Source organism: Cuculus canorus, chromosome 32 (assembly GCF_017976375.1).
Source record: "Cuculus canorus isolate bCucCan1 chromosome 32, bCucCan1.pri, whole genome shotgun sequence".
Taxonomy (NCBI): domain Eukaryota; kingdom Metazoa; phylum Chordata; class Aves; order Cuculiformes; family Cuculidae; genus Cuculus; species Cuculus canorus.
The window spans coordinates 1,388,951-1,416,909 of NC_071432.1; the positions used below are offsets into that span (position 1 = coordinate 1,388,951).

The 27,959-nt window shown below is 61.4% G+C and overlaps 1 protein-coding gene across 3 annotated transcripts in view; it reads left to right on the plus strand.

The window, feature by feature from the left end:
• FLNA (filamin A) overlaps positions 1-27,959 on the plus strand; it is a 64,210-nt gene that overhangs the window by 33,219 nt on the left and 3,032 nt on the right. Inside the window, exons 29-45 of one of the 3 annotated variants that reach the window (XM_054052206.1) lie at positions 1,494-1,683; positions 1,919-1,942; positions 2,908-3,173; positions 5,139-5,241; positions 5,898-6,038; positions 6,723-6,851; positions 7,498-7,671; positions 9,176-9,337; positions 11,439-11,642; positions 13,202-13,354; positions 14,111-14,233; positions 14,932-15,198; positions 18,095-18,232; positions 18,324-18,439; positions 21,230-21,362; positions 23,773-23,949; positions 27,218-27,433. In XM_054052206.1, the coding sequence (XP_053908181.1) occupies positions 1,494-1,683; positions 1,919-1,942; positions 2,908-3,173; positions 5,139-5,241; positions 5,898-6,038; positions 6,723-6,851; positions 7,498-7,671; positions 9,176-9,337; positions 11,439-11,642; positions 13,202-13,354; positions 14,111-14,233; positions 14,932-15,198; positions 18,095-18,232; positions 18,324-18,439; positions 21,230-21,362; positions 23,773-23,949; positions 27,218-27,433 (2,716 nt within the window). The remainder of the gene's footprint in view (positions 1-1,493; positions 1,684-1,918; positions 1,943-2,907; positions 3,174-5,138; positions 5,242-5,897; positions 6,039-6,722; positions 6,852-7,497; positions 7,672-9,175; positions 9,338-11,438; positions 11,643-13,201; positions 13,355-14,110; positions 14,234-14,931; positions 15,199-18,094; positions 18,233-18,323; positions 18,440-21,229; positions 21,363-23,772; positions 23,950-27,217; positions 27,434-27,959) is intronic. The other 2 variants (XM_054052208.1, XM_054052209.1) reach the window with 2 other exon arrangements.

A 27,959-nucleotide genomic window follows, 5' to 3' on the forward strand; every position in this document is an offset into this window, starting at 1 on the left:
GGAGTTTGAGGTGATTTGGCCTAAAAAATAGTAATTTTGAGGAGTTTGTGAGGTAATTTGGTGTAAAAATCACAGTTTTTGGGAGTTTTAGATGGGATTTGGGGAAAAAAATAGTTTTCGGAAGTTTGAGGTGATTTGGCATAAAAAAATCATATTTTTGAGGAGTTTGTGAGGTAATTTGTTGTAAAAACTCAGTTTTGGGGAGTTTGTGAGGAGATTTTGCGTAAAAAATGCTTTTTGGAGGGAGTTTGAGGTGATTTGGCATAAAAAATAGTAATTTTGAGGAGTTTGTGAGGTAATTTGGTGTAAAAATCACAGTTTTTGGGAGTTTGTGAGGGAATTTGGGGAAAAAATACAGTTTTTGGGGAGTCTGAGGTGTTTTGGTGTAGGAAAATCACATGATGAGGAATTTGTGGAGCAATTTGTGGCGAAAAATTGGATTTTGGAAGTTTGAGGGGATTCGGCATAAAGAAATCATATTTTTGAGGAGCTTCCGAGGGGGTTTGGCATAAAAAAATCACATTTTTTAGGAGTTTGTGGGGAAAAAAATGCAGTTTTTGGGGAGCTTGAGGTGATTTGGCATAAAAAAATCGTATTTTTGAGGAGTTTGTGAGGTAATTTGTTGTAAAAATCACAGTTTTGAGAAGTTTGTGAGGAGATTTTGCGTAAAAAATGCTTTTGGGGGGAGTCTGAGGTGATTTGGCATTAAAAATCGTATTTTTGAGGAGTTTGTGAGGTAATTTGTTGTAAAAATCACATTTTTGGGAAGTTTGTGAGGGGATTTGGGGAAAAAAATGCAGTTTTTGGGGAGTCTGAGGTGATTTGGCATAAAAAAATCGTATTTTTGGGGAGTTTATGAGGAGATTTTGCGTAAAAGCTTTTGGGGAGAGTTTGAGGTGATCTGGCATTAAAAAATAGTGTTTGTGAGGTAATTTGGTGTAAAAATCACATTTTTGGGGAGTTTGTGAGAGGATTTCGGGAAAAAAAATCACATTTTTTAGGAGTTTTAGATGGGATTTGGGGAAAAAAATTAGTTTTCGGAAGTTTGAGGTGATTTGGCATAAAAAAATCATATTTTTGAGGAGTTTGTGAGGTAATTTGTTGTAAAAACTCAGTTTTGGGGAGTTTGAGGAGATTTTGCGTAAAAAATGCTTTTTGGGGAGAGTCTGAGGTGATCTGGGATAAAAAATTGTATTTTTGAGGAGTTTGTGAGGAGATTTTGCGTAAAAAATGCTTTTTTGGGGAATTTGAGGGGATTCGCATAAAAAATCGTATTTTGCAGGAGTTTGCGATGGAATTTGGGGTAAAAATGCTCTTTTGGGGCGTTTGTGGGGGGGATTTGGGGTAAAAAAATCATTTTGGTGGAGTTCGTGAGGGGTTTTGGGGTAAAAAAATGCGTTTTTTAGGGAGTCGTGAGGGGTTTTTGGCATAAAAATCCCATTTTTTGAGGAATTTGTGAGGGGATTCGTGGTCAGCAGCATCCGCTCCCGCAGGATCCCGAGGGGAAGCCGAAGAAGGCCTCGATCCGGGATAACCAGGACGGCACCTACACGGTATCCTACGTGCCGGACATGACGGGGCGCTACACCATTCTCATCAAATACGGTGGCGATGAGATCCCGTACTCGCCGTACCGCATCCGCGCCGTGCCCGCCGGCGACGCTAGCAAGTGCACCGTCACTGGTAAGCGCCGGATCGACACCGGATTGACACCGGATTGACACCGGATTGACACCGGAATGCCCGCTGCCGGCACCCCACGTGCAAGGGGGGGCGCGAGCGGGATGGGGTGGGGGTCTCGGCCTGAATCTCACTGGATTTCTTGCTTCTCTGCCCACTCCCCCCCTTGTTGCCCCCCACCCCTTGTTGCCCCCCACCCCTTGTTGCCCCCCACCCCTCTCTTCCCCCCACGCTGTAGTCTCCATCGGAGGGCACGGCTTAGGTAAGCTCACGGCATGGCTCGCTCGGCGGGTGGGATGCATGCCAGACCCGCCAGACCGGGATCACACCCCCCCAAATCACCCCAAGATTTCCCCCCTATTCTCACAGTGCTGCTAATTAGCTGCCAGGGACCAATATGGCGCTAATGAGGGGCTCATTTTGGGGGGGATTTAATGACCTGACCCTCCCCCTGCATCCCAGGATCCCTCCCTCCTTCACCCCAGATCACCTCCACCCTCACAGCAGCACCAAGGCGGGGGCTCGAGTCTCAGTTTTGGGGGGGCCTCGTCTCACACACAGCCCCAAAAGCTCATTAAATGATGATCCCCTCCCCTCGTTAACCCATGGGGTTCTCTCTCCCTCTCCATCCATGGTCCTCCAGACCTCGTTAACCCATGGGGTTCTCTCTCTCTCTCCATCCATGGTCCTCCAGACCTCGTTAACCCATGGGGTTCTCTCTCTCTCTCCATCCATGGTCCTCCAGACCTCGTTAACCCATGGGGTTCTCTCTCTCTCTCCATCCATGGTCCTCCAGACCTCGTTAACCCATGGGGTTCTCTCTCTCTCTCCATCCATGGTCCTCCAGACCTCGTTAACCCATGGGGTTCTCTCTCTCTCTCCATCCATGGTCCTCCAGACCTCGTTAACCCATGGGGTTCTCTCTCTCTCTCCATCCATGGTCCTCCAGACCTCGTTAACCCATGGGGTTCTCTCTCTCTCTTTCCATCCATGGTCCTCCAGACCTCGTTAACCCATGGGGTTCTCTCTCTCCATCCATGGTCCTCCAGACCTCGTTAACCCATCGGTTCTTGGATGAAGAGGACCCTAATTAATGCCCCCCCCCCCAATCTCCTTAACCCCCTCATTCATTCGGTTGCACCCCCCCAGGCTGTGGTTTGGGGGTCCCTTATTAGCGCTGATTACCCTAACGAGGTTGGGGTTCCTCGTTTTGGGGGCCTCGCCCAGTCACCGCTGGCCCCGCAGGAGCCGGGGTGGGCCCCACCATCCGTCTCGGCGAGGAGACGGTGATCACGGTGGACGCCAAGGCGGCCGGCAAGGGCAAAGTGACGTGCACGGTGTGCACTCCCGACGGCTCCGAGGCCGACGTGGACGTGGTGGAGAACGCCGACGGCACCTTCGACATCTTCTACACCGCCCCTCAGCCCGGCAAATACGTCATCTGCGTGCGCTTCGGCGGAGAGCACATCCCCAACAGCCCCTTCCAGGTCACGGTGAGTCACGCTCCGAGCGGGCGAGGGGCACGTGGGGCACAGGAGTGTGCGAGGGGCACGTGGGGCAGAGGAGCGTGCGGGGCAGAGGAGCGTGCGGGGCAGAGGAGTGTGAGGAGCGTGTGGGGCAGAGGAGTGTGAGGAGCGCGTGGGGCAGAGGAGCGTGCGGGGCAGAGGAGTGTGAGGAGCGTGTGGGGCAGAGAGGAGTGTGCGAGGAGCGTGTGGGGCAGAGAGGAGCGTGTGGGGCAGAGAGGAGTGTGAGGAGCGTGTGGGGCAGAGAGGAGTGTGAGAGGAGCGTGTGGGGCAGAGAGGAGCATGTGGGGCAGAGGAGTGTGCGAGGAGCGTGTGGGGCAGAGAGCAGCGTGTGAGGAGCGTGGGGCAGAGAGGAGCGTGTGGGGCAGAGGAGTGTGCGAGGAGCGTGTGGGGCAGAGAGCAGCGTGTGAGGAGCGTGGGGCAGAGAGGAGCATGTGGGGCAGAGAGAAGTGTGTGAGGAGTGTGTGGGGCAGAGAGGAGTGTGTGGGGCAGAGAGGAGTGTGAGGAGCGTGTGGGGAAGAGAGGAGTGTGCGAGGAGCGTGTGGGGCAGAGAGGAGTGTGCGGGGCAGAGAGCAGCGTGCGAGGAGTGTGTGGGGCAGGGAGCAGTGTGCGAGGAGCGTGTGGGGCAGAGAGGAGCGTGCGAGGAGCGTGTGGGGCAGAACAGTGTGAGAGGAGCGTGTGGGCAGAGAGCAGCGTGCGAGGAGCGTGTGGGGCAGAGAGCAGCATGTGAGGAGCGTGTGGGGCAGAGAGGAGCGTGTGGGGCAGAGAGGAGTGTGTGGGGCAGAGAGCAGCGTGCGAGGAGCGTGTGGGGCAGAGAGCAGCATGCGAGGAGCGTGTGGGCAGAGAGGAGCGTGCGAGGAGCGTGTGGGGCAGAGAGGAGTGTGAGAGGAGCGTGTGGGGCAGAACAGTGTGAGAGGAGCGTGTGGGGCAGAGAGGAGTGTGCGAGGAGCGTGTGGGGCAGAGAGGACCGTGTGGGGCAGAGCAGTGTGTGGGGATCGTGTGGGGCAGAGCAGTGTGCGAGGCGTGCCGCAGGCAGGCGAGGTGCCAAGCAGGCAGTGTGTGAGCAGCGTGCGAGGCAGCGGCGGTGCACTAAAGGCGTGGGGAGGATGCCGGGCAGCGTGCAAGGGGCGTGCAGGGAGTGGATGAGGGAGCAGCGTGCACGGTAACGCCCTGGGCAGGGAGAAAGCAGGCAGCGTGCAAGGGGCGTGCGAGGCAGGGAGAAAGCAGGCAGCGTGCAAGGGGCGTGCGAGGAGAGCGGTGTGCGAGGCAGGGAGAAAGCAGGCAGCGTGCAAGGGGCGTGCGAGGAGAGCGGTGTGCGAGGCAGGGGGAAAGCAGGCAGCGTGCAAGGGGCGTGCGAGGCAGGGGGAAAGCAGGCAGCGTGCAAGGGGCGTGCGAGGAGAGCGGTGTGCGAGGCAGGGAGAAAGCAGGCAGCGTGCAAGGGGCGTGCGAGGAGAGCGGTGTGTGAGGCAGGGAGAAAGCAGGCAGCGTGCAAGGGGCGTGCGAGGAGAGCGGTGTGCGAGGCAGGGGGAAAGCAGGCAGCGTGCAAGGGGCGTGCGAGGGGAGCGGTGTGCGAGGCAGGGAGAAAGCAGGCAGCGTGCAAGGGGCGTGCGAGGAGAGCGGTGTGCGAGGCAGGGAGAAAGCAGGCAGCGTGCAAGGGGCGTGCGAGGAGAGCGGTGTGCGAGGCAGGGAGAAAGCAGGCAGCGTGCAAGGGGCGTGCGAGGAGAGCGGTGTGCGAGGCAGGGAGAAAGCAGGCAGCGTGCAAGGGGCGTGCGAGGGGAGCGGTGTGCGAGGCAGGGAGAAAGCAGGCAGCGTGCAAGGGGCGTGCGAGGGGAGCGGTGTGCCAGGCAGGGAGAAAGCAGGCAGCGTGCAAGGGGCGTGCGAGGGCCGTGCGAGGGGAGCGGTGGGCTGTGTGCAGTCCTAAAGGCGCTGTTGCAGGCGACGGAGCGGGCGATGCTGGGCGTCAACGGCCTGGACATGGCCGGACTGCGGCCCTTCGACCTCGTCATCCCCTTCACCATCAAGAAAGGCGAAATCACCGGTGAGGGGGGGGCCAAAACGTGCGAGGGGGAAGCTGAGATATTGGGGTGCCCCAAGGAATGCGAGGGCGCCCCCCAAGTGGTCCTCAAGGCAGACAGAATGCTCCCGAAACCCCTCGTGGGGGACCTCTGACCTCCCCCAGACCCCTTTAAATCCCCACAGATCCCTTCTGGGGACCCCTTACCCCCCAAAACTCCTTCTTGGGGGGAAGCTGAGATATTGGGGTGCCCTAAGGAATGCGAGGGGTCCCAGGGCGCCCCCCAAGTGGTCCTCAAGGCAGACAGAATGCTCCCTAAACCCCTCCTGGGGGACCCCAGACCTCCCCCAGAGCCCTTTAAATCCCCACAGATCCCTTCTGGTGACCCCTTACCCCCCAAAACTCCTCCTAAACCCACTAAACCCCTTCCAGGGCTCCTCAGATTCCACCTCCCTCCCCCAAAAACCCCTCCTGGGGGTCATCTGAAACCCCAGTCCCCTCCCAGGGTCACCCTGTGACACCCCCAGACCCTTCCCTGGGGGTCCCCCAAACCCTCCACGCACCCAACAGTCCCTGACCCCCCCCCCCCCCGAGACCGTTCCCTGGTGGTCCTCCCGCTCTCCCAGTCCCTCCCAAAGCCCCTTTCCCGGCATCCCCCCCTGATCCCGTGCGCTCCGTAGGGGAGGTGCGGATGCCCTCGGGGAAGGTGGCCAAGCCGGACATCACGGACAACAAGGACGGGACGGTGACCGTGCGGTTTGCGCCCTCCGAAGCGGGACTGCACGAGATGGACATCCGCTACGACAGCGTCCCCATCCCCGGTGAGACGGGATTTGGGGGTTCTGGGGGATGGACATCCCCTACGACAGCGTCCCCATGCGCAGTGAGGGCAGATTTGGGGGTTCTGGGGGATGGACATCCCCTACGACAGTGTCCCCATGCGCAGTGAGGGCAGATTTGGGGGTTCTGGGGGATGGACATCCCCTACGACAGCGTTCCCATGTGCAGTGAGGGCAGATTTGGGGGTTCTGGGGGATGGACATCCCCTACGACAGTGTCCCCATGCGCAGTGAGGGCAGATTTGGGGGTTCTGGGGGGATGGACATCCCCTACGACAGCGTCCCCATGCGCAGTGAGGGCAGATTTGGGGGTTCTGGGGGATGGCCATCCCCTACGACAGTGTCCCCATGTGCAGTGAGGGCGGATTTGGGGGTTCTGGGGGATGGACATCCCCTACGACAGCGTCCCCATGCGCAGTGAGGGCAGATTTGGGGGTTCTGGGGGATGGACATCCCCTACGACAGTGTCCCCATGGGCAGTGAGGGCGGATTTGGGGGTTCTGGGGGATGGACATCCCCTACGACAGTGTCCCCATGGGCAGTGAGGGCGGATTTGGGGGTTCTGGGGGGATGGACATCCCCTACGACAGCGTCCCCATGCGCAGTGAGGGCGGATTTGGGGGTCCCCGTCCCCCCTGACCCCCCTGCCCCTCTTTCTCCTGCCAGGCAGCCCCCTGCAGTTCTACGTGGACTACGTGAACAGCGGTCACGTCACGGCCTACGGCCCCGGCCTCACCCACGGCACCGTCAACAAACCCGCCGCCTTCACCGTCAACACCAAGGACGCCGGCGAGGGTGAGGGGGGGACTGAACCCCCAAAATATCCCTCCCAAACCCCGCAAATACAACCCCTAAGACCAAAAATACCCCCAACCCCCACATTTCTTCTCCAAACCCATTTCCTCCTCCAAACTCCACATTTCTCCTCCAAACCCCTGTGTTTCCTCCTCCAAACCCCACATTTCTCCTCCAATCCTCACATTTCCCCTCCAAACCCCACATTTCTCCTCCAACCCCAGATTTCTCCTCCAAACCCCACATTTCTCCTCCAAACCCCTGTGTTTCCTCCTCCAACCCCCACATTTCTCCCCCAAACCCCACATTTCTCCTCCAAACCCCACATTTCTCCTCCAAACCCCTGTGTTTCCTCCTCCAACCCCCACATTTCTCCCCCAAACCCCACATTTCTCCTCCAAACCCCACATTTCTCCTCCAAACCCCTGTGTTTCCTCCTCCAAACCCCACATTTCTCCTCCAAACCCCACATTTCCCCTCCAAACCCCCACATTTCTCCTCCAAACCCGTGTTTCTTCCTCCAAACCCCACATTTCTTCCGTAAACCCCCGATTTCCACACCCAGACCCTGTGTTTCCCCCTCGAACCCCCCTATTTCTCATTCCAAATACCACCTTTCCCCCCTGACACCCCCTTCTCCCCCCAGGGGGGCTGTCTTTGGCGGTGGAAGGCCCCTCCAAGGCCGAGCTGAGCTGCACGGACCACCAGGACGGGACGTGCAGCGTCTCCTACCTCCCGGTGCTGCCCGGCGACTACAGCATCGCCGTCAAATACAACGAGGAGCATATTCCAGGGAGCCCCTTCACCGCCCGCATCACCGGTACGGGGACTTTGGGGGACTACAGGGGCACCCCGAGCTGCTTTGGGTGCTCCTGGGGGTCCACAGTGTGGATCTGAGCGGACCTGAAGTGGATCTGGGGGTCCACTGCTTCTGGGGTGGCGGACTGGAGCCAGTTTGGGGGGCTCCAGGGTGGATCTGGGGGTCCCTGAAGACAATTGGGGGTCCTGGGGGGCTCCCAGAGCCACTTTAAGTGGTCTGGGGGTCCCCACGTTGGATCTGGGGGGGGCCTGAGGCAGATCTGGGGGGGCCTGAGGCAGATCTAGGGGGGTTTGTGGGGCACCAGGAGTTGCTTCAGGTGCTTTTGAGGGCGGCTGAGGCCAATCTTGGGGGGCCGAGGGGGCACCCAGAGCCACTTTGAGTGGTTCTGGGGATCCCCAGGTTGGATCTGGGGGGGCCTGAGGCAGATCTGGGGGGGCCTGAGGCAGATCTGGGGTGCCTGTGGGGCACCAGGAGCTGCTTCAGGTGCTTTTGAGGGCGGCTGAGGCCAATCTTGGGGGGCCGAGGGGGCACCCAGAGCCATTTTAAGTGGTCTGAGGGTCCCCAGGTTGGATCTGGGGGGGCCTGAGGCGGATCTGGGGGGGCCTGAGGCAGATCTGGGGTTCCCCAGGTTGGATCTGGGGGGGCCTGAGGCAGATCTGGGGTGCCTGTGGGGCACCAGGAGCTGCTTCAGGTGCTTTTGAGGGGGGCTGAGGCCAATCTTGGGGGGCCGAGGGGGCACCCAGAGCAACTTTGAGTGGTTCTGGGGATCCCCGAGGTGGGTCTGGGGGGGCCCTGGATGAGGTCTAGAGGTGTCCCCGATGGGGCTTGAGGTCACTTAGGGGTCCCGGGGGCATATTTGGGGGTCCCCATGGGGGTCTCAGGGAGTCTGTGGGGTGCCCCTGGCATTTTGGGGTGCTTTGGGGTTTGGAGGAGCCCAAGGTTTTGGAAACCCCTCAGATTTGAGGGTGTGGGGTTTTGGGTACCCCTCGGATTTGAGGGTCTGGGGTTTTGGGTACCTCTCCGGTCGAGGGATTTGGGGTTTTGGGGACCCCTCGGGTTTGAGGGTCTGAGGTTTTGGGGACCCCTCAGGTCGAGGGATCTGGGGTTTTGGGGACCCCTCGGATTTGAGGATCTGGGGTTTTGGGGACCCCTCAGGACAAGGGATCTGGGGTTTTGGGGACCCCTCGGATTTGAGGATGTAGGGTTTTGGGTACCCTTCAGGTTGAGGGATTTGGGGTTTTGGGGACCCCTCGGGTTTGAGGGTCTGGGGTTTTGGGGACCCCTCAGGTTGAGGGATTTGGGGTTTTGGAGACCCCTCGGGTTTGAGGGTGTGGGGTTTTGGGTACCCCTCAGGTTGAGGGATTTGGGGTTTTGGGGACCCCTCGGGTTTGAGGGCCTGAGCTTTTGGGGAGCCCCGGGTTTCAAGGCCCTGTGGATGGCAGTATCAGGGTTTTTTTGGGGGGAGCCCCATTTTCAGGGCCCCCCTCCTTTCCCCACCCCGCAGGAGACGACAGCCTCCGCCTGTCCCACCTGAAGGTGGGGGCGGCCGCCGAGATCCCCCTGGACATCGGCGAGAGCGACCTCGGGCAGCTCAGCGCCAGCGTCACCGCGCCCTCCGGCCGCCAGGAGCCCGCGCAGCTCAAGCGCCTGCGCAGCGGCCATGTTGGTGAGGGACGGGGGGGAACACACGCAGCGGCCATGTTGGTGAGGGGGACGGGGGACGGGGGGGGGGGGGAACACACGCAGCGGCCATGTTGGTGAGGGGGAGAGGGGGGACACACGCAGCGGCCATTTTGGTGAGGGGACGGGGGACGGGGGACACACATGCAGCGGCCATGTTGGTGAGGGGGACAGGGGGGGACACACGCAGCGGCCATGTTGGTGAGGGGGACAGGGGACACACGCAGCAGCCATGTTGGTGAGGGGGACAGGGGACACATGCAGCGGCCATGTTGGTGAGGGGGACAGGGGGACACACGCAGCAGCCATGTTGGTGAGGGGGACAGGGGGACACACACGCAGCGGCCATGTTGGTGAGGGGACGGGGGGGGGACACACGCAGCGGCCATGTTGGTGAGGGGGACAGGGGACACACACGCAGCGGCCATGTTGGTGAGGGGACGGGGACACACGCAGCGGCCATGTTGGTGAGGGGGACAGGGGACACACACGCAGCGGCCATGTTGGTGAGGGGACGGGGGGGGGGGACACATGCAGCGGCCATGTTGGTGAGGGGACGGGGGGGACACACACACACGCAGCGGCCATGTTGGTGAGGGGACGGGGGGGGGACACACACACGCAGCGGCCATGTTGGTGAGGGGGACAGGGGGGACACACGCAGCGGCCATGTTGGTGAGGGGGACAGGGGGGACACACGCAGCGGCCATGTTGGTGAGAGGACGGGGGGGGGGGGGGGGGGGGGGGGGACACACGCAGCGGCCATGTTGGTGAGGGGGACAGGGGGAACACACGCAGCGGCCATGTTGGTGAGGGGGACAGGGGGGACACAGCCCGAGACTGTGCTCTTGGGGTGCCAGGAGCACACGCAGTGGCCATGTCAGTGAGGGGGACAGGGGGGACACAGCCCGTCACGGTGCTCTTGGGGTGACAGGAGCACAGCGGCCATGTCAGTGAGGGGGACAGGGGGGACACAGCCTGTCACTGCGCTCTTGGGGTGCCAGGAGCACAGCGGCCATGTCGGTGAGGGGGACAGGGGGGACACAGCCTGTCACTGCGCTCTTGGGGTGCCAGGAGCGCAGCGGCCATGTCGGTGAGGGGGACAGGGGGGACACAGCCTGTCACTGCGCTCTTGGGGTGACAGGAGCGCAGCGGCCATGTTGGTGAGGGGGACAGGGGGGACACAGCCCGTCACGGTGCTCTTGGGGTGCCAGGAGCGCAGCGGCCATGTCGGTGAGGGGGACAGGGGGGACACAGCCCGTCACGGTGCTCTTGGGGTGACAGGAGCACAGCGGCCATGTCGGTGAGGGGGACAGGGGGGACACAGCCTGTCACTGCGCTCTTGGGGTGACAGGAGCGCAGCGGCCATGTCGGTGAGGGGGACAGGGGGGACACAGCCTGTCACTGCGCTCTTGGGGTGACAGGAGCGCAGCGGCCATGTCGGTGATGGGGACAGGGGGGACACAGCCCGTCACGGTGCTCTTGGGGTGACAGGAGCGCAGCGGCCATGTCGGTGAGGGGGACAGGGGGGACACAGCCCGTCACGGTGCTCTTGGGGTGCCAGGAGCGCAGCGGCCATGTCGGTGAGGGGGACAGGGGGGACACAGCCCGTCACGGTGCTCTTGGGGTGACAGGAGCACAGCGGCCATGTCGGTGAGGGGGACAGGGGGGACACAGCCTGTCCTGGTGCTCTTGGGGTGACAGGAGCACAGCAGCCATGTCGGTGAGGGGGACAGGGGGGACACAGCCCGTCATGGTGCTCTTGGGGTGACAGGAGCGCAGCGGCCATGTCGGTGAGGGGGACAGGGGGGACACAGCCTGTCCTGGTGCTCTTGGGGTGACAGGAGCACAGCAGCCATGTCAGTGAGGGGGACAGGGGGGACACAGCCCGTCACGGTGCTCTTGGGGTGCCAGGAGCGCAGCGGCCATGTCAGTGAGGGGGACAGGGGGGACACAGCCCGTCACGGTGCTCTTGGGGTGACAGGAGCGCAGCGGCCATGTCGGTGAGGGGGACAGGGGGGACACAGCCCCATCCCCGCCGTCCCCGCTGTCCCCGTCCCCCGTCCCTGACGGCCGCCCTCGCGCAGGGCTCTCGTTCGTGCCGCAGGAGGTGGGCGAGCACCGGGTGCAGCTGTGGCGGGGGGGGCAGCCGCTGCCCTGCTCCCCCAGCACCATCACCATCAGCCAAGCGGAGCTGGGGGACGCCAGCCGCGTGCACGTAGCCGGGCCCGGCCTACGCGAGGGACGCACCTTCCAGCCCGCGCACTTCACCATCGACACCCGCGACGCCGGTACGAACCGTGGGAGCGATGGGGACGGAGTTTGGGGCTGGAGGGGGGGCTGGGGGTGAAATTGGGGGTCTAGGAGGGTTCGTAGGGCTGGAATCGGAGTCTGGGGGCTCTCTGGGCCATGACTGGGGGAGTCTTGGGGTCAGAATTGGGGTCTGGGGGCTCTCCGGGCCACGACTGGGTGAGTCTTGGGGTCAGAATTGGGGTCTGGGGGCTCTCTGGGCCATGACGGGGGGGCTCTTGGAGTCAGAATTGGGGTCTGGGGGCTCTCCGGGCCACGACTTGGGGGGTCTTGGGGTCAGAATCGGGGTCTGGGGGCTCTCCGGGCCACGACTGGGGGGGTCTTGGGGTCAGAATTGGGGTCTGGGGGCTCTCCGGGCCAGGACTGAGGGGGTCTTGGGGTCAGAATTGGGGTCTGGGGGCTCTCCGGGCCACGACTGGGGGGGGTCTTGGGGTCAGAATTGGGGTCTGGGGGCTCTCCGGGCCAGGACTAGGGTGGTCTTGGGGTCAGAATTGGAGTCTGGGGGCTCTCCAGGCCAGGACTGGGGGGGTCTTGGGGTCAGAATTGGGGTCTGGGGGCTCTCCGGGCCACGACTGGGGTGGTCTTGGGGTCAGAATTGGGGTCTGGGGGCTCTCCGGGCCACGACTGGGGGGGTCTTGGGGTCAGAATTGAGGTCTGAGGGGGCTCCTGGGGTGGGAATTGGGGTTCAGGGGAGCTCCCAGGGTTGAAATTTGAGTCTAGAGGCTCACAGGGCTGGAATCGGGATCTGGGGAGTCCTGGGGCCGTAATTTGGGTCTTGGGGGGGGCGCTCCCGGAGCTGGAATCAAGGTCTAAGGGAGCTCCTGTTGTGGAAAGTGAGGTCTGGGGGGGCTCTTGGGCAAAAATTGGGGTCTGGAGGGTCCTAGGACCAAGACTGAGGGGTCCTGGGGTGGAAATTGGGATCTGGGGGGGCTCCTAGGGCTGGAATTGGGGTTGGAGGGTTCTAGGACCAAGACTTGAGGGGTCCTGGGGTGGAAATTGGGGTCGGGGGGGGCTCCTAGGGCTGGAATTGGGGTCTGGAGGGTCCTAGGACCAAGACTTGAGGGGTCCTGGGGTGGAAATTGGGGTCGGGGGGGGCTCCTAGGGCTGGAATTGGGGTCTGGGGGGGCTCCTAGGACCAAGACTGAGGGGTCCTGGGGTGAAAATTGGGGTCTGCGGGGGCTCCCAGGGCTGGAATTGGGGTCTGGGGGGGGCTCCTAGGGCTGGAATTGGGGTCTGGAGGGTCCTAGGACCAAGACTGAGGGGTCCTGGGGTGGAAATTGGGGTCTGGGGGGGCTCCTAGGACCAAGACTGAGGGGTCCTGGGGTGGAAATTGGGGTCTGGGGGGGCTCCTGGGGGGCTGGGGTGGTCCTGGGCTGGAAATGGGCGTCTGTCGGGTGATGGGATGGGAATAGGAGTGTTGGAGGGGGCTCTTAGGGCTGGAATTAGGGTCAGGATTGGGGTCTGGGGGTGCTCCTGGGGCTGGAATTGGGGGTTCGGGGAGCCCGGGGGGGTCCCGTGGCACGCTGACGCCCCCTGGCAGGGTACGGGGGGCTCAGCCTGGCCATCGAGGGGCCCAGCAAGGTGGATATCGGCACCGAGGAGCTGGAGGATGGCACGTGCCGCGTCACCTACTGCCCCACCGAGCCCGGCAACTACATCGTCTCCGTCAAGTTCGGCGACCAGCATGTGCCCGGTGCGTACTGGGGGCACTGGGAGCACTGGGAGAGGGAAATACAGGCACTGGGGGCACTGGGAGGGGAAAGTAGGGGCACTGGGAGCACTGGGAGAGGGAAATGTGGGCACTGGGGGCACTGGGAGAGGAAAGTGGGAGCACTGGGAGAGGGAAATATGGGCACTGGGGGCACTGGGAGAGGGAAATAGGGGCACTGGGGGCACTGGGAGAGGGAAACATGGGCACTGGGGGCACTGGGAGAGGAAAGTAGGGGCACTGGGAGCACTGGGAGAGGGAAATATAGGCACTGGGGGCACTGGGAGAGGAAAGTAGGGGCACTGGGAGCACTGGGAGAGGGAAATATGGGCACTGGAGGCACTGGGAGAGGAAAGTAGGGGCACTGGGAGAGGAACTGGGAGCACTGGGAGAGGAACTGGGGGCACTGGGAGGGGGAACTGAGGGCACTGGGGAGACTGGGAATGGGTACTGGGAGCACTGAGGGAACTGGGAGGGCGCATTGGGGGATCTGGGAACACAGAGAGGGGAGACTGGGGGCACTGGGAGAGGAACTGGGAATACTGGGAGGGGAACTGGAGGAGCTGGGAACACTGGGAGCGGAACTGGGAGCACTGGGAGGGGAACTGATGGCTCTGAGGGTATTGGGAGATTTGGGGGCGTCCCTGTCCCTGGGTTGGGGGAGCGGTTCTGGGGGTTCCCTGGTTCTGGGGGGGGGGGTTGAGGGGTCCCCGTGGTGACACCCCCATCCCCCCTTCGTAGGGAGCCCCTTCTCCGTGAAGGTGACGGGCGAGGGGCGTCTGCGGGAGAGCATCACCCGCCGGCGCCGTGCGCCCCCCGAAACCGGCGTGGGGACCCCCTGCGACCTCAGCCTCAAGATGCCCGGTGAGGGGGGGCCGAGGGACCCTGGGGGGACCCTGAGTGCCTTTTGGGGGGGCCTGAGGGACTCTGGGAAAGGCCTGAGTTACTCTTGGGGGGCCCCCAAGGGTCCTGGGCGTCCCCAGGGCCTCACAATGGGGGGGTCCCCACAACCCCTGGGGGACCCCAAGGCCTCCTGGAGAAAGCCCAAAAGTCCCCAAGGACCTACAGTGAAGGAATGGGGGGTCCTGGGGGGTCCCCACAACCCCTGAGGGGACCCCAAAGCTCCCTGGAGGAAGCCCAAAAGTCCCCAAGGACCTACAGTGAAGGAATGGGGGGTTCTGGGGGGTCCCCACAACCCCTAAGGGGACCCCAAACCCTCTGGAGAAAGCCCAAAAGTCCCCAAGGACCTACAGTGAAGGAATGGGGGGTTCTGGGAGGTACCCACAAACCCTGAGGGGACCCCAAGGCCCCCTGGAGAAAGCCCAAAAGTCCCCAAGGACCTACAGTAAGGAATGGGGTGTTCTGGGGGTCCCCATAACCCCCTGAGGGACCCTAAAAGTCCTCAGAGACCCACAGTGAGATGAGGAGGCTGAGGGACCCCAAGAACCTGAGGGATCAAAGGGCTTCCAGGTGGGGTGGGGACACCGCGGGGACCTCCGGGCCCTGCGGAGGAGGGCGTTGCTTTTGAGGTGTCCCCCCCCTGTGACCCCGTTTTCCGTCAGAGCTGATCCCCCACGAGGTGACGGCGTCGGTGACGGGTCCGTCGGGACAGACGGTGTCGGCGCAGGTGGTGGAAGGCGAGGCGGGTGCCTACGGTATCCGTTTTGTGCCGACCGAGACCGGCGTCCACTCGGTCAGCGTGAAGGACCGGGGCCAGCACGTCCCTGGCAGCCCCTTCCAGTTCACCGTAGGGCCGCTGGGAGAAGGTGGCGCCCACAAAGTCCGTGCGGGGGGACCGGGCCTTGAACGCGCCGAAGCCGGCGTGCCAGGTGAGCCACGCACCCCGTAGGGCCCCCCAAAACCTGCCCAAATTGTCCTGAAGGGCCTCAAAACCGTATTGGGGTGTTGACGGCTGCTTGGTGTGCCTCAAAACCCTCTTGAGATAGCTCAGAACCGGCTTGGTGGACCCAAAACCCCCTCGGGGTGCTTCAAAACCTACTTGGGGTGCCCCAAAACTCACGAAGGGTGTTCAAAACCTACTTAACGTATCCCCAAACCCTCTTGGGGTGCTTCAAAACCTACTTGGGGTGCCCTAAAACCCACGAAGGGTGTTCAAAACCTACTTAATGTATCCCCAAACCCACTCGGGGTGCTTCAAAACCTACTTGGGGTGCCCCAAAACCTACTAAGGGTGTTCAAAACCTACTTAAGGTATCCCCAAACCCTCTTGGGGTGCTTCAAAACCTAATTGGGGTGCCCTAAAACCCACGAAGGGTGTTCAAAACCTACTTAAGGTATCCCCAAACCCACTCGGGGTGCTTCAAAACCCATTGCAGGTGCCCCAAAACCCAAGAAGGGTGTTCAAAACCTACTTAATGTATCCCCAAACCCCCTCGGGGTGCTTCAAAACCTACTTGGGGTGCCCCAAAACTCACAAAGTGTGTTCAAAACCTACTTAAGGTATCCCCAAACCCTCTTGGGGTGCTTCAAAACCTACTTGGGGTGCCCTAAAACCCACGAAGGGTGTTCAAAACCTACTTAATGTATCCCCAAACCCTCTTGGGGTGCTTCAAAACCTAATTGGGGTGCCCCAAAACCTACTAAGGGTGTTCAAAACCTACTTAACGTATCCCCAAACCCCCTCGGGGTGCTTCAAAACCTACTTGGGGTGCCCCAAAACCTACTAAGGGTGTTCAAAACCTACTTAACGTTCCCCCAAAACCACTTGGGGTGCTTCAAAACCTCTTGCAGGTGCCCCAAAACCCACGAAGGGTGTTCAAAACCTACTTAATGTATCCCCAAACCCTCTTGGGGTGCTTCAAAACCTACTTGGGGTGCCCCAAAACCCACGAAGGGTGTTCAAAACCTACTTAACGTACCCCCAAACCCTCTTGGGGTGCTTCAAAACCTACTTGGGGTGCCCTAAAACCCACGAAGGGTGTTCAAAACCTACTTAATGTATCCCCAAACCCTCTTGGGGTGCTTCAAAACCTAATTGGGGTGCCCCAAAACCCACGAAGGGTGTTCAAAACCTACTTAATGTATCCCCAAACCCTCTTGGGGTGCTTCAAAACCTACTTGGGGTGCCCCAAAACCCACGAAGGGTGTTCAAAACCTACTTAATGTATCCCCAAACCCTCTTGGGGTGCTTCAAAACCTACTTGGGGTGCCCCAAAACCCACAAAGGGTGTTCAAAACCTACTTAATGTATCCCCAAACCCTCTTGGGGTGCTTCAAAACCTACTTGGGGTGCCCTAAAACCCACGAAGGGTGTTCTAAACCTACTTAACGTATCCCCAAACCCCCTTGGGGTGCTTCAAAACCTCTTGCAGGTCCCCCAAAACCTACTAAGGGTGTTCGAAACCTACTTAAGGTATCCCCAAATCCCCTCGGGGTGTTTCAAAACCCACTTTGGGGGGCTCAGAACCCACTGGAGGTACCTCAAAACCCACTCCGGCTGCTCAAAACCCACTTGAGGTACCTCAAAACCCACTTTCCGTGCTTCAAAACCCACTTGGGGTGCTCATAACCCCTTTGAGAGGTCTCAAAACCGACTTGGTGGGCTCAAAATCTACTTGGGGTGCCCCAAAACCTGCCCCAAACCACCCCGGGGTGCCCCAGACCAACTCCGAAGCTGCTTGAGATGCCCCTAAACCCATGAGGGGGCTCCTCAAAACCTGTGAGGGGGTTCCCCAAAACCCACGGGGGGCTGCCCAAAACCTATGGTGGCTCCTCAAAACCTATGGGTGGCTTCCTAAGAGCCATGAGGGGCTCCCCAAATCTATGGGAGGGCTCCCCAAATCCATCTGGGGCTCCCAAAGCCCATGGGAGGGTCCCCAAATCCATCTGAGGCTCCCGAAACTGATGGGGGGTGGGTTTCCAAATCCATCTGGGGCTCCCAAAGCCCATGGGAGGGTCCCCAAATCCATCTGGGGATCCCAAAGCGCATGGGAGGGTCCCCAAATCCATCTGGGGCTCCCAAAGCCCATGGGAGGGTCCCCAAATCCATTTGGGGCTCCCGAAACCGATGGGGAGGGGGTTCCCAAACCTATCTGAGGCTCCCAAAGCCCCTGGGAGGGTCCCCCAATCCATCTGGGGCTCCCGAAACCGATGGGGAGGGGGTTCCCAAACCTATCTGAGGCTCCCAAAGCCCCTGGGAGGGTCCCCAAATCCATCTGGGGCTCCCAAAGTGCATGGAAGGGTCCCCAAATCCATCTGGGGCTCCCAAAGTGCATGGGAGGGTCCCCAAATCCATCTGGGGCTCCCGAAACCGATGAGGGGGGGTTCCCAAACCTATCTGGGGCTCCCAAAGCCCATGGGAGGATCCCCAAATCCATCTGGGGCTCCCGAAACCGATGAGGGGGGGTTCCCAAACCTATCTGGGGCTCCCAAAGCCCGTGGGAGGGTCCCCAAATCCATCTGGGTCTCCCAAAGTGCATGGAAGGGTCCCCAAATCCATCTGGGGCTCCTGAAACTGATGGCGGGGGGTCCCCAAATCCATCTGGGGCTCCCGAAACCGATGAGGGGGGGTTCCCAAACCTATCTGGGGCTCCCAAAGCCCATGGGAGGGTCCCCCAAATCCATCTGCCCCCTGTCCAAACCTTGCAGGTGTTCTGAACCCCTCCAGAGCAGCCCCAGCTCCTCCAAACTGTCCCATCTCGGGGGTGACCCCTCATCAGGGCACTTTGGGGGAGCCGTGACCCCTGGTTTTTGCTGCCCCCCCAGCCGAGTTCAGCATCTGGACGCGCGAGGCGGGTGCTGGCGGGCTCTCCATCGCCGTCGAGGGCCCCAGCAAAGCCGAGATCGCCTTCGAGGACCGCAAAGATGGATCCTGTGGCGTCTCCTATGTCGTCCAGGAACCTGGTAACGGGGTGATGGGAGGCAGGGTTGGGGTTTGGGGGTTTGGGAGGAGGTAAGGACCCCCATCGAACTGATAGTTTACCCCTCGGCGCAGGTGATTACGAGGTGTCGGTGAAGTTCAACGAGGAACACATTCCGGACAGCCCTTTCGTGGTGACGGCCACCCCGACCTGTGACGATGCGCGGCGCCTCACTGTTTCTAGCCTTCAGGTGAGGCCCCGGTGAAACCCCCCCTTGGACTCCCCGGGCTGGGACGGGGACGGCAGCGCAGGGCGGAGGGCTGGTGGCATTTGGGGGTACAGCGAGGGGAGGTGTGGGGGCCAGAGTAGCTCTAGAGGGGCTCCGAGTGGGGTTTTCTGGGGTCAGTGCAGCCCTAGGGGGAATTTGGGGGGCTCTGAGTGGGCTTTTGGGGGGTCTGAGTGGGCTCAGCGTAGCCCTAGAGGGGTTTTAGGAGGTCTGTGTGGGGCCAATGTAGCCCTAGGGGGAATCTGGGGGGCTCCGAGTGGGGTTTTCTGGGGTCAGTGTAGCCCAAGAGGGAATTTGGGGGGCTCTGAGTGGGGTTTTGGGGGTTCTGAGTGGGCTCAGCGTAGCCCTGGAGGGGTTTTAGGAGGTCCGTGTGGGGCCACTGTAGCCCTAGCGGGAATTTGGGGGGCTCCGAGTGGGGTTTTCTGGGGTCAGTGTAGCCCAAGAGGGAATTTGGGGGCTCTGAGTGGGGTTTTGAGGGGTCTGAGTGGGCTCAGTGTAGCTCTAGAGGGGTTTTAGGAGGTCCGTGTGGGGCCAACTGTAGCCCTAGCGGGAATTTGGGGGGCTCAGAGTGGGGTTTTGGGGGGTCTGAGTGGGCTCAGCGGAGCCCTGGGGGGGTTTTAGGAGGTCTGTGTGGGGCCACTGTAGCCCTAGGGGGAATTTGGGGGGCTCTGAGTGGGGTTTTGGGGGGTCTGAGTGGGCTCAGCGTAGCCCTGGAGGGGTTTTAGGAGGTCCGTGTGGGGCCAACTGTAGCCCTAGGGGGAATTTGGGGGGCTCTGAGTGGGGTTTTGGGGGGGTCTGAGTGGGCTCAGCGTAGCCCTAGAGGGGTTTTAGGAGGTCTGTGCAGGGCCACTGTAGCCCTAGGGGGAATTTGGGGGGCTCCGAGTGGGGTTTTGGGGGGTCTGAGTGGGCTCAGCGGAGCCCTAGAGGGGTTTTTAGGAGGTCCGTGTGGGGCCACTGTAGCCCTAGGGGGAATTTGGGGGGCTCTGAGTGGGGTTTTGGGGGTTCTGAGTGGGCTCAGCGGAGCCCTAGAGGGGTTTTAGGAGGTCCGTGTGGGGCCACTGTAGCCCTAGAAGGGATCTGGGGGGCTCCAGTGAGGTTTTGGGGGGCTGTGTAGGGCCAGTGTAACCTATGAAGGGTTTTAAGGGGCCAAGTGTAGCCCTAGGGGTGCTCAGAGTGGGGTTTTGGGGGGCTGAGTGGGGCCAGCGTAGTCCTAGGAGTGCTCAGAGAGGGGTTTTGGGGAGCTGTGTGAGGCCAGCGTAGCCCTAGAAGGGATTTGGGGGGCTCTTAGTGGGGTTTTGGGGGGTTGAGTGGGGCCAGCATAGCCCTAGAGGGGATTTGGGGGGCTCAGAGTGGGGTTTTGGGGGGCTGTGTGAGGCCAGCATAGCCCTAAGGGCATCAGTGGAGTTTGTGGGAGCACTCTTTAATGGTTTTGGGGTGCAGGGGGTGCAGTTATGGGGTTTCAAGGGTTCTTGCAGCAGTTTTGGGGTGCAGTTTTGGGGTGCAGTCGGGGTCCCTGCGCTGGCCGCCCCCCCCCAGCCACGGGCCGGGGGCTTCTCTGGTGCCTCTGGTAAAGGCTATTAACAGCCCCCCCCCCCGAAATATTTTGGGGGGGCCCCCAGGGCCAGGGGGAGCCTTGACGGGAGAGAGCAGCCCCCCCAGACCCTCCCTGCACCCCCAAACCCTGCGGGGGCCCCCGCTCTCTCCCGTTAACGCGCTCCGGCCCCACAAGGTAAGTAAGGGGGTGCCCTGACACCCCCAAATCTCCTGCAGAGGGGTTGAGGGGCTTCCTTTCCCCCTCAGATTTTGGGGTTTGGGGTTCCCCCCCCCTCAGATTTTGGGGTTCAGGGCTCCCCCAGGGTGTCTCCCTCCGCAGGTGGGGATCTGGGGGTGTAGATCCCTCCTGGGGTGAGGAGTTGTGGTTCAGGGCCTCCCCAGCAGGATTTAGGGGGGAATTTGGGGGTGCCACCCCATGTCTAGGACGATTTGGGGGGAATTTGGGGTGCAGGGACCCTCCAGAAGGATGTGGGGAGGGTTTTGGAGGTGCCCCCCCAGGGTTACAACTTGGGGGGCAATAGGAGGGTCCTCACCCCTCAGGATCTACCCCCCATCTTTTGGGGATTCCATCCTCGATTCTGAGGTCCCCCCCTCAGTCTTGGGGTCCCCCCTGTCATTAGACCCCCCCCCATTTCTTGGTACCCCACCTTTGCCTGGGATTTGGGGGTGCCACTGCCCCTGGGGTTCCCTGGGAGGGCTGGGGGCACTGGTGCTGGGTTCCTCCTGCTTTTTTGAGGTCCTCCCTTGGGTTTTATTGGGGTCCCTCCTTTTTTTGGGGGGTCCCCCCTCGTTTTTTGGGGTCCTTCCTCAATTTTGGGGTCCCCCCTTATTAGGGTCTCCCCTATTTTTTTGTGTCCCCCCCCCAATCTGTCCCCCCAGACTGGATTTGGGGCTGCTGATGCCACTGGGGTTCCCCTGGAAGGGGGTGTCTGAGGGGTGGGGGGGGGTTCCAGGGTGGGATTCCCCCCCCATTTCTGGGGACCCCTTTTCACTTTTGGGGTCCCCCGTTACGGAGGTCCCCCCATTTTTGCCCCCCAATGTGTCCCCTCCCAACGTGTCCCCCCAGACTCTGGTTTGGGGCTCCTGATACCCTTTGGTGTTCCTTTGTGGGGAGTATCTGGGCTGGTTCCCCCCTCTCCCCCTTGGTTTTTTTTGGGGTCCCCCCTTGTTTTTGGGGTCTCCCCTGACGTGTCCCCCCAGGAGTCGGGGCTCAAGGCGCACCAGCCGGCCTCCTTCGCCGTCAGCCTCAACGGGGCGCGGGGGGTGCTGGACGCCAAAGTCCACGGCCCATCCGGGGCGCTCGAGCCCTGCCACGTCTCCGAGGTCTCCGAAGGTGAGGGGGCCCCCCAAAACCGACCTCCCATCCCAAGCGCCACTGGGGGGGACGGTGGGGAGGGTACACGGTGCGCTTCGTCCTCCATGAGAATGGGGTGCAGCGGGAGGGGGGTTTTGGGGTGCTCCCTGAGTCCTGGGTGGGTTTTGGGGGTCCTCTGACCCCGCACTGTGGGGTTTTGGGGTGCCCCTGATCCCCCCTTTTGCTCAGACAAGTACACAATGTGGTTCATCCTGTGTGAGGATGAGGTTTTGGGGTGCTCCCTGACCCCACTGTGGGTTTTGGGGGTCCTCTGACCCCACACTGTGGGGTTTTGGGGTGCTCCCTGTCCCCTGGGGGGGCTTTGGGGGGGTTTTGGGGTCTCCTGACCCCACTGTGGGGTTTTGGGGTGCCCCTGATCCCCCCTTTTCCTCTGACAAGTACACAATGTGGTTCACCCTGCGTGAAGGTGAGGTTTTGGGGTGCTCCCTGACCCCACTGTGGGTTTTGGGGGAGTTTTGGGGTCTCCTGACCCCACACTGTGGGGTTTTGGGGGTGTTTCGGGGTCCTCTGACCCCACTGTGGGGTTTTGGGGTGCCCCTGACCCCCCCTTTTCCTCAGACAAGTACACAATGTGGTTCATCCTGCGTGAGGACGAGGTTTTGGGGTGCTCCCTGACCCCAATGTGGGGTTTAGGGGTCCTCTGACCCCACACTGTGGGGTTTTGGGGTGCCCCTGAACCCCCCTTTTGCTCAGACAAGTACACAAAGTGGTTCATCCTGTGTGAGGATGAGGTTTTGGGGTGCTCCCTGACCCCACTGTGGGTTTGGGGGGTCCTCTGACCCCACACTGTGGGGTTTTGGGGTGCTCCCTGTCCCCTGGGGGGGCTTTGGGGGGGTTTTGGGGTCTCCTGACCCCACTGTGGGGTTTTGGGGTGCCCCTGACCCCCCCTTTTCCTCTGACAAGTACACGATGTGGTTCATCCTGCGTGAGGGTGAGGTTTTGGGGTGCTCCCTGACCCCACTGTGGGTTTTGGGGGAGTTTTGGGGTCTCCTGACCCCACACTGTGGGGTTTTGGGGGTGTTTTGGGGTCCTCTGACCCCACTGTGGGGTTTTGGGGTGCCCCTGACCCCCCCTTTTCCTCAGACAAGTACACAATGTGGTTCATCCTGCGTGAGGACGAGGTTTTGGGGTGCTCCCTGACCCCAATGTGGGGTTTAGGGGTCCTCTGACCCCACACTGTGGGGTTTTGGGGTGCCCCTGAACCCCCCTTTTGTTCAGACAAGTACACGATGTGGTTCATCCTGCGTGAGGATGAAGTTTTGGGGTGCTCCCTGACCCCACTGTGGGTTTTGGGGTACTTTGACCCCACTGTGGGGTTTTGGGGTGCCCCTGATCCCCCCTTTTGCTCAGACAAGTACACAATGTGGTTCATCCTGTGTGAGGATGAGGTTTTGGGGTGCTCCCTGACCCCACTGTGGGTTTTGGGGGTCCTCTGACCCCACACTGTGGGGTTTTGGGGTGCTCCCTGTCCCCTGGGGGGGCTTTGGGGGGGTTTTGGGGTCTCCTGACCCCACTGTGGGGTTTTGGGGTGCCCCTGATCCCCCCTTTTCCTCTGACAAGTACACGATGTGGTTCATTCTGCGTGAGGGTGAGGTTTTGGGGTGCTCCCTGACCCCACTGTGGGTTTTGGGGGAGTTTTGGGGTCTCCTGACCCCACACTGTGGGGTTTTGGGGGTGTTTTGGGGTCCTCTGACCCCACTGTGGGGTTTTGGGGTGCCCCTGACCCCCCTTTTCCTCAGACAAGTACACAATGTGGTTCATCCTGCGTGAGGACGAGGTTTTGGGGTGCTCCCTGACCCCAATGTGGGGTTTAGGGGTCCTCTGACCCCACACTGTGGGGTTTTGGGGTGCCCCTGAACCCCCCTTTTGTTCAGACAAGTACACGATATGGTTCATCCTGCGTGAGGATGAAGTTTTGGGGTGCTCCCTGACCCCACTGTGGGTTTTGGGGTACTTTGACCCCACTGTGGGGTTTTGGGGTGCCCCAATCCCCCCCTTTTCCCCAGACAAATACACGGCGTCTGAGAATGGGGTGCAGGGGGGATGTGGGTTTTTGGGGTGCTCCCTGACCTCTGTGTGGGTTTGGAGGGGGGCTGTGGGGTTTTGGGGTGCTCCCTGACCCCTGTGTGGGTTTTGGGGGAGTTTTGGGGTCTCCTGACCCCACACTGTGGGGTTTTGGGGTGCCCCGACCCCCCCTTAGACAAGTACACGGCGTCTGAGAATGGGGTGCAGGGGGGCTGTGGGTTTTTGGGGTACTCCCTGACCCCTGTGTGTTTTTTTTTGGGGGGGGAGGGGGGGGCTTGTGGAGGTTTAGGGGTGCTGTGAGGTTTTGGGGTGCCCCCTAAGCACCCCGTTTTCCCCCCCCCAGACAAGTACGCGGTGCGGTTCATCCCCCGTGAAAATGGGGTTCACACCATCGACGTGACGTTCCAGGGCTCCCCGATTCCCGGGAGCCCCTTCAAAGTGCGCGTCGGGGAGCCCGGCCAAGTGGGGGACCCCGGGCTGGTGCACGCCTACGGCCCCGGCCTCGAGGGGGGCACCACAGGTATTGGGGGGCCCTGCGGGTTTGGGGGTACAGAGGCCATTGGGGAGTCGGGGGGGAATTTGGGGGTACAGGAGAGTTGGGGGGCTGTGCCATCAAGGAGGGTAACACGGTATGGGGGGGGAAACCGAGAAATGGGGAGGGCTGGGGGTTTGGGGGGGCCCTGGGGGTTTGGGGGTACCAGAGGGCATTGGGGAGTGGGGGGGAATTTGGGGGTACAGAGGGCATTGGGGAGTAGAGGGGGGAATTTGGGGGTACAGGAGAGTTGGGGGCTGTGCCATCAATTAGGGTAACACGGTACGGGGGGGGCACCAAAGAATGGGGAGGGCTGGGGGTTTGGGGGGGCCCTGGGGGTTTGGGGGTACCAGAGGGCATTGGGGAGTGGGGGGGAATTTGGGGGTACAGAGGGCATTGGGGAGTAGAGGGGGGAATTTGGGGGTACAGGAGAGTTGGGGGCTGTGCCATCAATGAGGGTAACACGGTACGAGGGGGGGCACCAAAGAATGGGGAGGGCTGAGGGTTTGGGGGGGCCCTGGGGGTTTGGGGGTACCAGAGGGCATTGGGGAGTGGGGGGAATTTGGGGGTGCAGAGGGCATTGGGGAGTCAGGGGGGAATTTGGGGGTACAGGAGAGTTGGGGGCTGTGCCATCAGGGAGGGTAACACGGTACGGGGGGGGGGGGAACCGAGAAATGGGGAGGGCTGGGGTTTGGGGGGGCCCTGGGGGTTTTGTGGGTGCCCTGGGGGTTTGGGGGGGCCCTGAGGGGTTTTGGGTACAGAGGGCATTGGGGAGTCAGGTGGGAATTTGGGGGTACAGGAGAGTTGGGGGCTCTGCCATCAATTAGGGTAACACTGTACGGGGGGGGGAACCAAGAAATGGGGAGGGCTGGGGGTTTGGGGGGGCCCTGAGGGTTTGGGAGTGCCCTGAGGGTTTTGGGGTACAGAGGGCATTGGGGAGTCAGGGGGGAATTTGGGGGTACAGGAGAGTTGGGGGCTGTGCCATCAATTAGGGTAACACGGTACGGGGGGGGCACCAAAGAATGGGGAGGGCTGGGGGTTTGGGGGGGCCCTGGGGGTTTGGGGGTACCAGAGGGCATTGGGGAGTGGGGGGGAATTTGGGGGTACAGAGGGCATTGGGGAGTAGAGGGGGGAATTTGGGGGTACAGGAGAGTTGGGGGCTGTGCCATCAATGAGGGTAACACGGTACGAGGGGGGGCACCAAAGAATGGGGAGGGCTGAGGGTTTGGGGGGGCCCTGGGGGTTTGGGGGTACCAGAGGGCATTGGGGAGTGGGGGGAATTTGGGGGTGCAGAGGGCATTGGGGAGTCAGGGGGGAATTTGGGGGTACAGGAGAGTTGGGGGCTGTGCCATCAGGGAGGGTAACACGGTACGGGGGGGGGGGAACCGAGAAATGGGGAGGGCTGGGGTTTGGGGGGGCCCTGGGGGTTTTGTGGGTGCCCTGGGGGTTTGGGGGGGCCCTGAGGGGTTTTGGGTACAGAGGGCATTGGGGAGTCAGGTGGGAATTTGGGGGTACAGGAGAGTTGGGGGCTGTGCCATCAATTAGGGTAACACTGTACGGGGGGGGGGGAACCAAGAAATGGGGAGGGCTGGGGGTTTGGGGGGGCCCTGAGGGTTTGGGGGTGCCCTGAGAGTTTTTGGGTACAGAGGGCATTGGGGAGTCAGGGGGGAATTTGGGGGTACAGGAGAGTTGGGGGCTGTGCCATCAATTAGGGTAACACGGTACGGGGGGGGGCACCAAAGAATGGGGAGGGCTGGGGGTTTGGGGGGGCCCTGGGGGTTTGGGGGTACAGAGGGCATTGGGGAGTGGAGGGGAATTTGGGGGTACAGAGGGCATTGGGGAGTCAGGGGGGAATTTGGGGGTACAGGAGAGTTGGGGGCTGTGCCATCAATGAGGGTAACACGGTACGGGGGGGGAACCGAGAAATGGGGAGGGCTGGGGGTTTGGGGGGGCCCTGAGTGTTTGGGGGTACCAGAGGGCGTTTCTACCTCCTCAGGGGGAGTCTGTGGTGCAAACAGAGGCACTGATGATCGAGGCTCCAGTTTTGACCCCCCCCTCCCCACCCCCCAAAATTCACCCCCCCCCAAATTCTTACATCTCCCCCATTTCTGACACCCCCATTCCCCCCATTTTTGCCCCCCACACACTCTGACACCCCCATTCCCCCCATTTTTGCCCCCCCACACACTCTGACACCCCCATTCCCCCCATTTTTGCCCCCCACACTCTGACACCCCCATTCCCCCCCATTTTTGCCCCCCCACACTCTGACACCCCCATTCCCCTCCATTTTTGCCCCCCCCACTCTGACACCCCCATTCCCCCCATTTTTGCCCCCCCACACACTCTGACACCCCCATTCCCCCCATTTTTGCCCCCCACACACTCTGACACCCCCATTCCCCCCATTTTTGCCCCCCCACACTCTGACACCCCCATTCCCCCCCATTTTTGCCCCCCCCACTCTGACACCCCCATTCCCCCCATTTTTGCCCCCCACACACTCTGACACCCCCATTCCCCCCCATTTTTGCCCCCCCCACTCTGACACCCCCTTCCCCCCCATTTTTGCCCCCCCCACTCTGACACCCCCTTCCCCCCCATTTTTGCCCCCCCCACTCTGACACCCCCATTCCCCCCATTTTTGCCCCCCACACACTCTGACACCCCCATTCCCCCCCATTTTTGCCCCCCCACACACTCTGACACCCCCTTCCCCCCCATTTTTGCCCCCCCCCCCCTGACACCCCCTTCCCCCCCATTTTTGCCCCCCCCACTCTGACACCCCATTCCCCCCATTTTTGCCCCCCCATCACTCTGACACCGCCATTCCCCCCCATTTTTGCCCCCCCCCCCGACAGCCCCATTCCCCCCCATTTTTGCTCCCCCCGACACCCCTTTCCGCCATTTTTGCCCCCCCAAAAAGGGGTCCCTGGTGGAGTTCGTGGTGCAGACACTGAAGGCCTTGGGTTTCTCTCTGGCTGCTGCCTCCCAGTGCCCCCCCAGACTCTGATTCCCCCCATTTTTGCCCCCCCCGACACCCCCTTCTCCCCATTTTTTCCCCCCCCACTCTGACACCCCCATTCCCCCCCATTTTTGCCCCCCCCGACACCCCTTTCCCCCATTTTTGCCCCCCCAAAATGGGGTCCCCGGTGGAGTTCGTGGCGCAGACGCTGAAGGCCTTGGGTTTCTCTCTGGCTGCTGCCTCCCAGTGCCCCCCCAGACTCTGACACCCCCTTTTTGCCCCCCCAAACAGGGTCTCCGGCGGAGTTCGTGGTGCAGACGGCGGGCGCGGGCCCGGGGGCGCTGGCGGTGGCGGTCGAGGGTCCCTCCAAGGTGAAGTTGGAGTGCACCGAGAGCCCCGAGGGGCACCGCGTCTCCTACACCCCCATGGCGCCCGGCAGCTACCTCATCGCCGTCAAGTTTGGGGGTACCCACATTGCCGGCAGCCCCTTCAAGGCCAAGATCACCGGTACTGGCGGGCGATTTGGGGGGGTAGGGGGTGATTTGGGGGTGCAGGGCGTGATTGACGGGGCAGAAAGGGCTTTTAGAGGGATTAGGGGGTGATTTTGGGGGTGCACTCATGGTATGGGGGGGCTACGGGGTGATTTTGGGGGTGCAGGGCATGATTGACGGGGCAGAAAGGGCTTTTAGGAGGGATTAGGGGTGGTTTTGGGGGTGCACTCATGGTATGGGGGAGTACGGGGTGATTTTGGGGTGCAGAGCATGATTGACGGGGCAGAAAGGGCTTTTAGGACAGATTTTGGGGCGCACTCACGTTGTCAGCAGCCCCTCCAAGGCCACGATCACCGGTATGGGGGGGTAGGAGGTGATTTGGGGGTGCAAGGAGGGAATGTGGGGCAGTTTTGGGGGGCACCAACATCACCGGCAGTGCCTTTAAGGCCGAGATCACCGATATGGGGGACCTTGGGGCAGTTTGGGGGGGGTAAGGGGTGATTTGGGGGTGCAGGGAGTGATCGAGGGGGCAGAGAGGCATT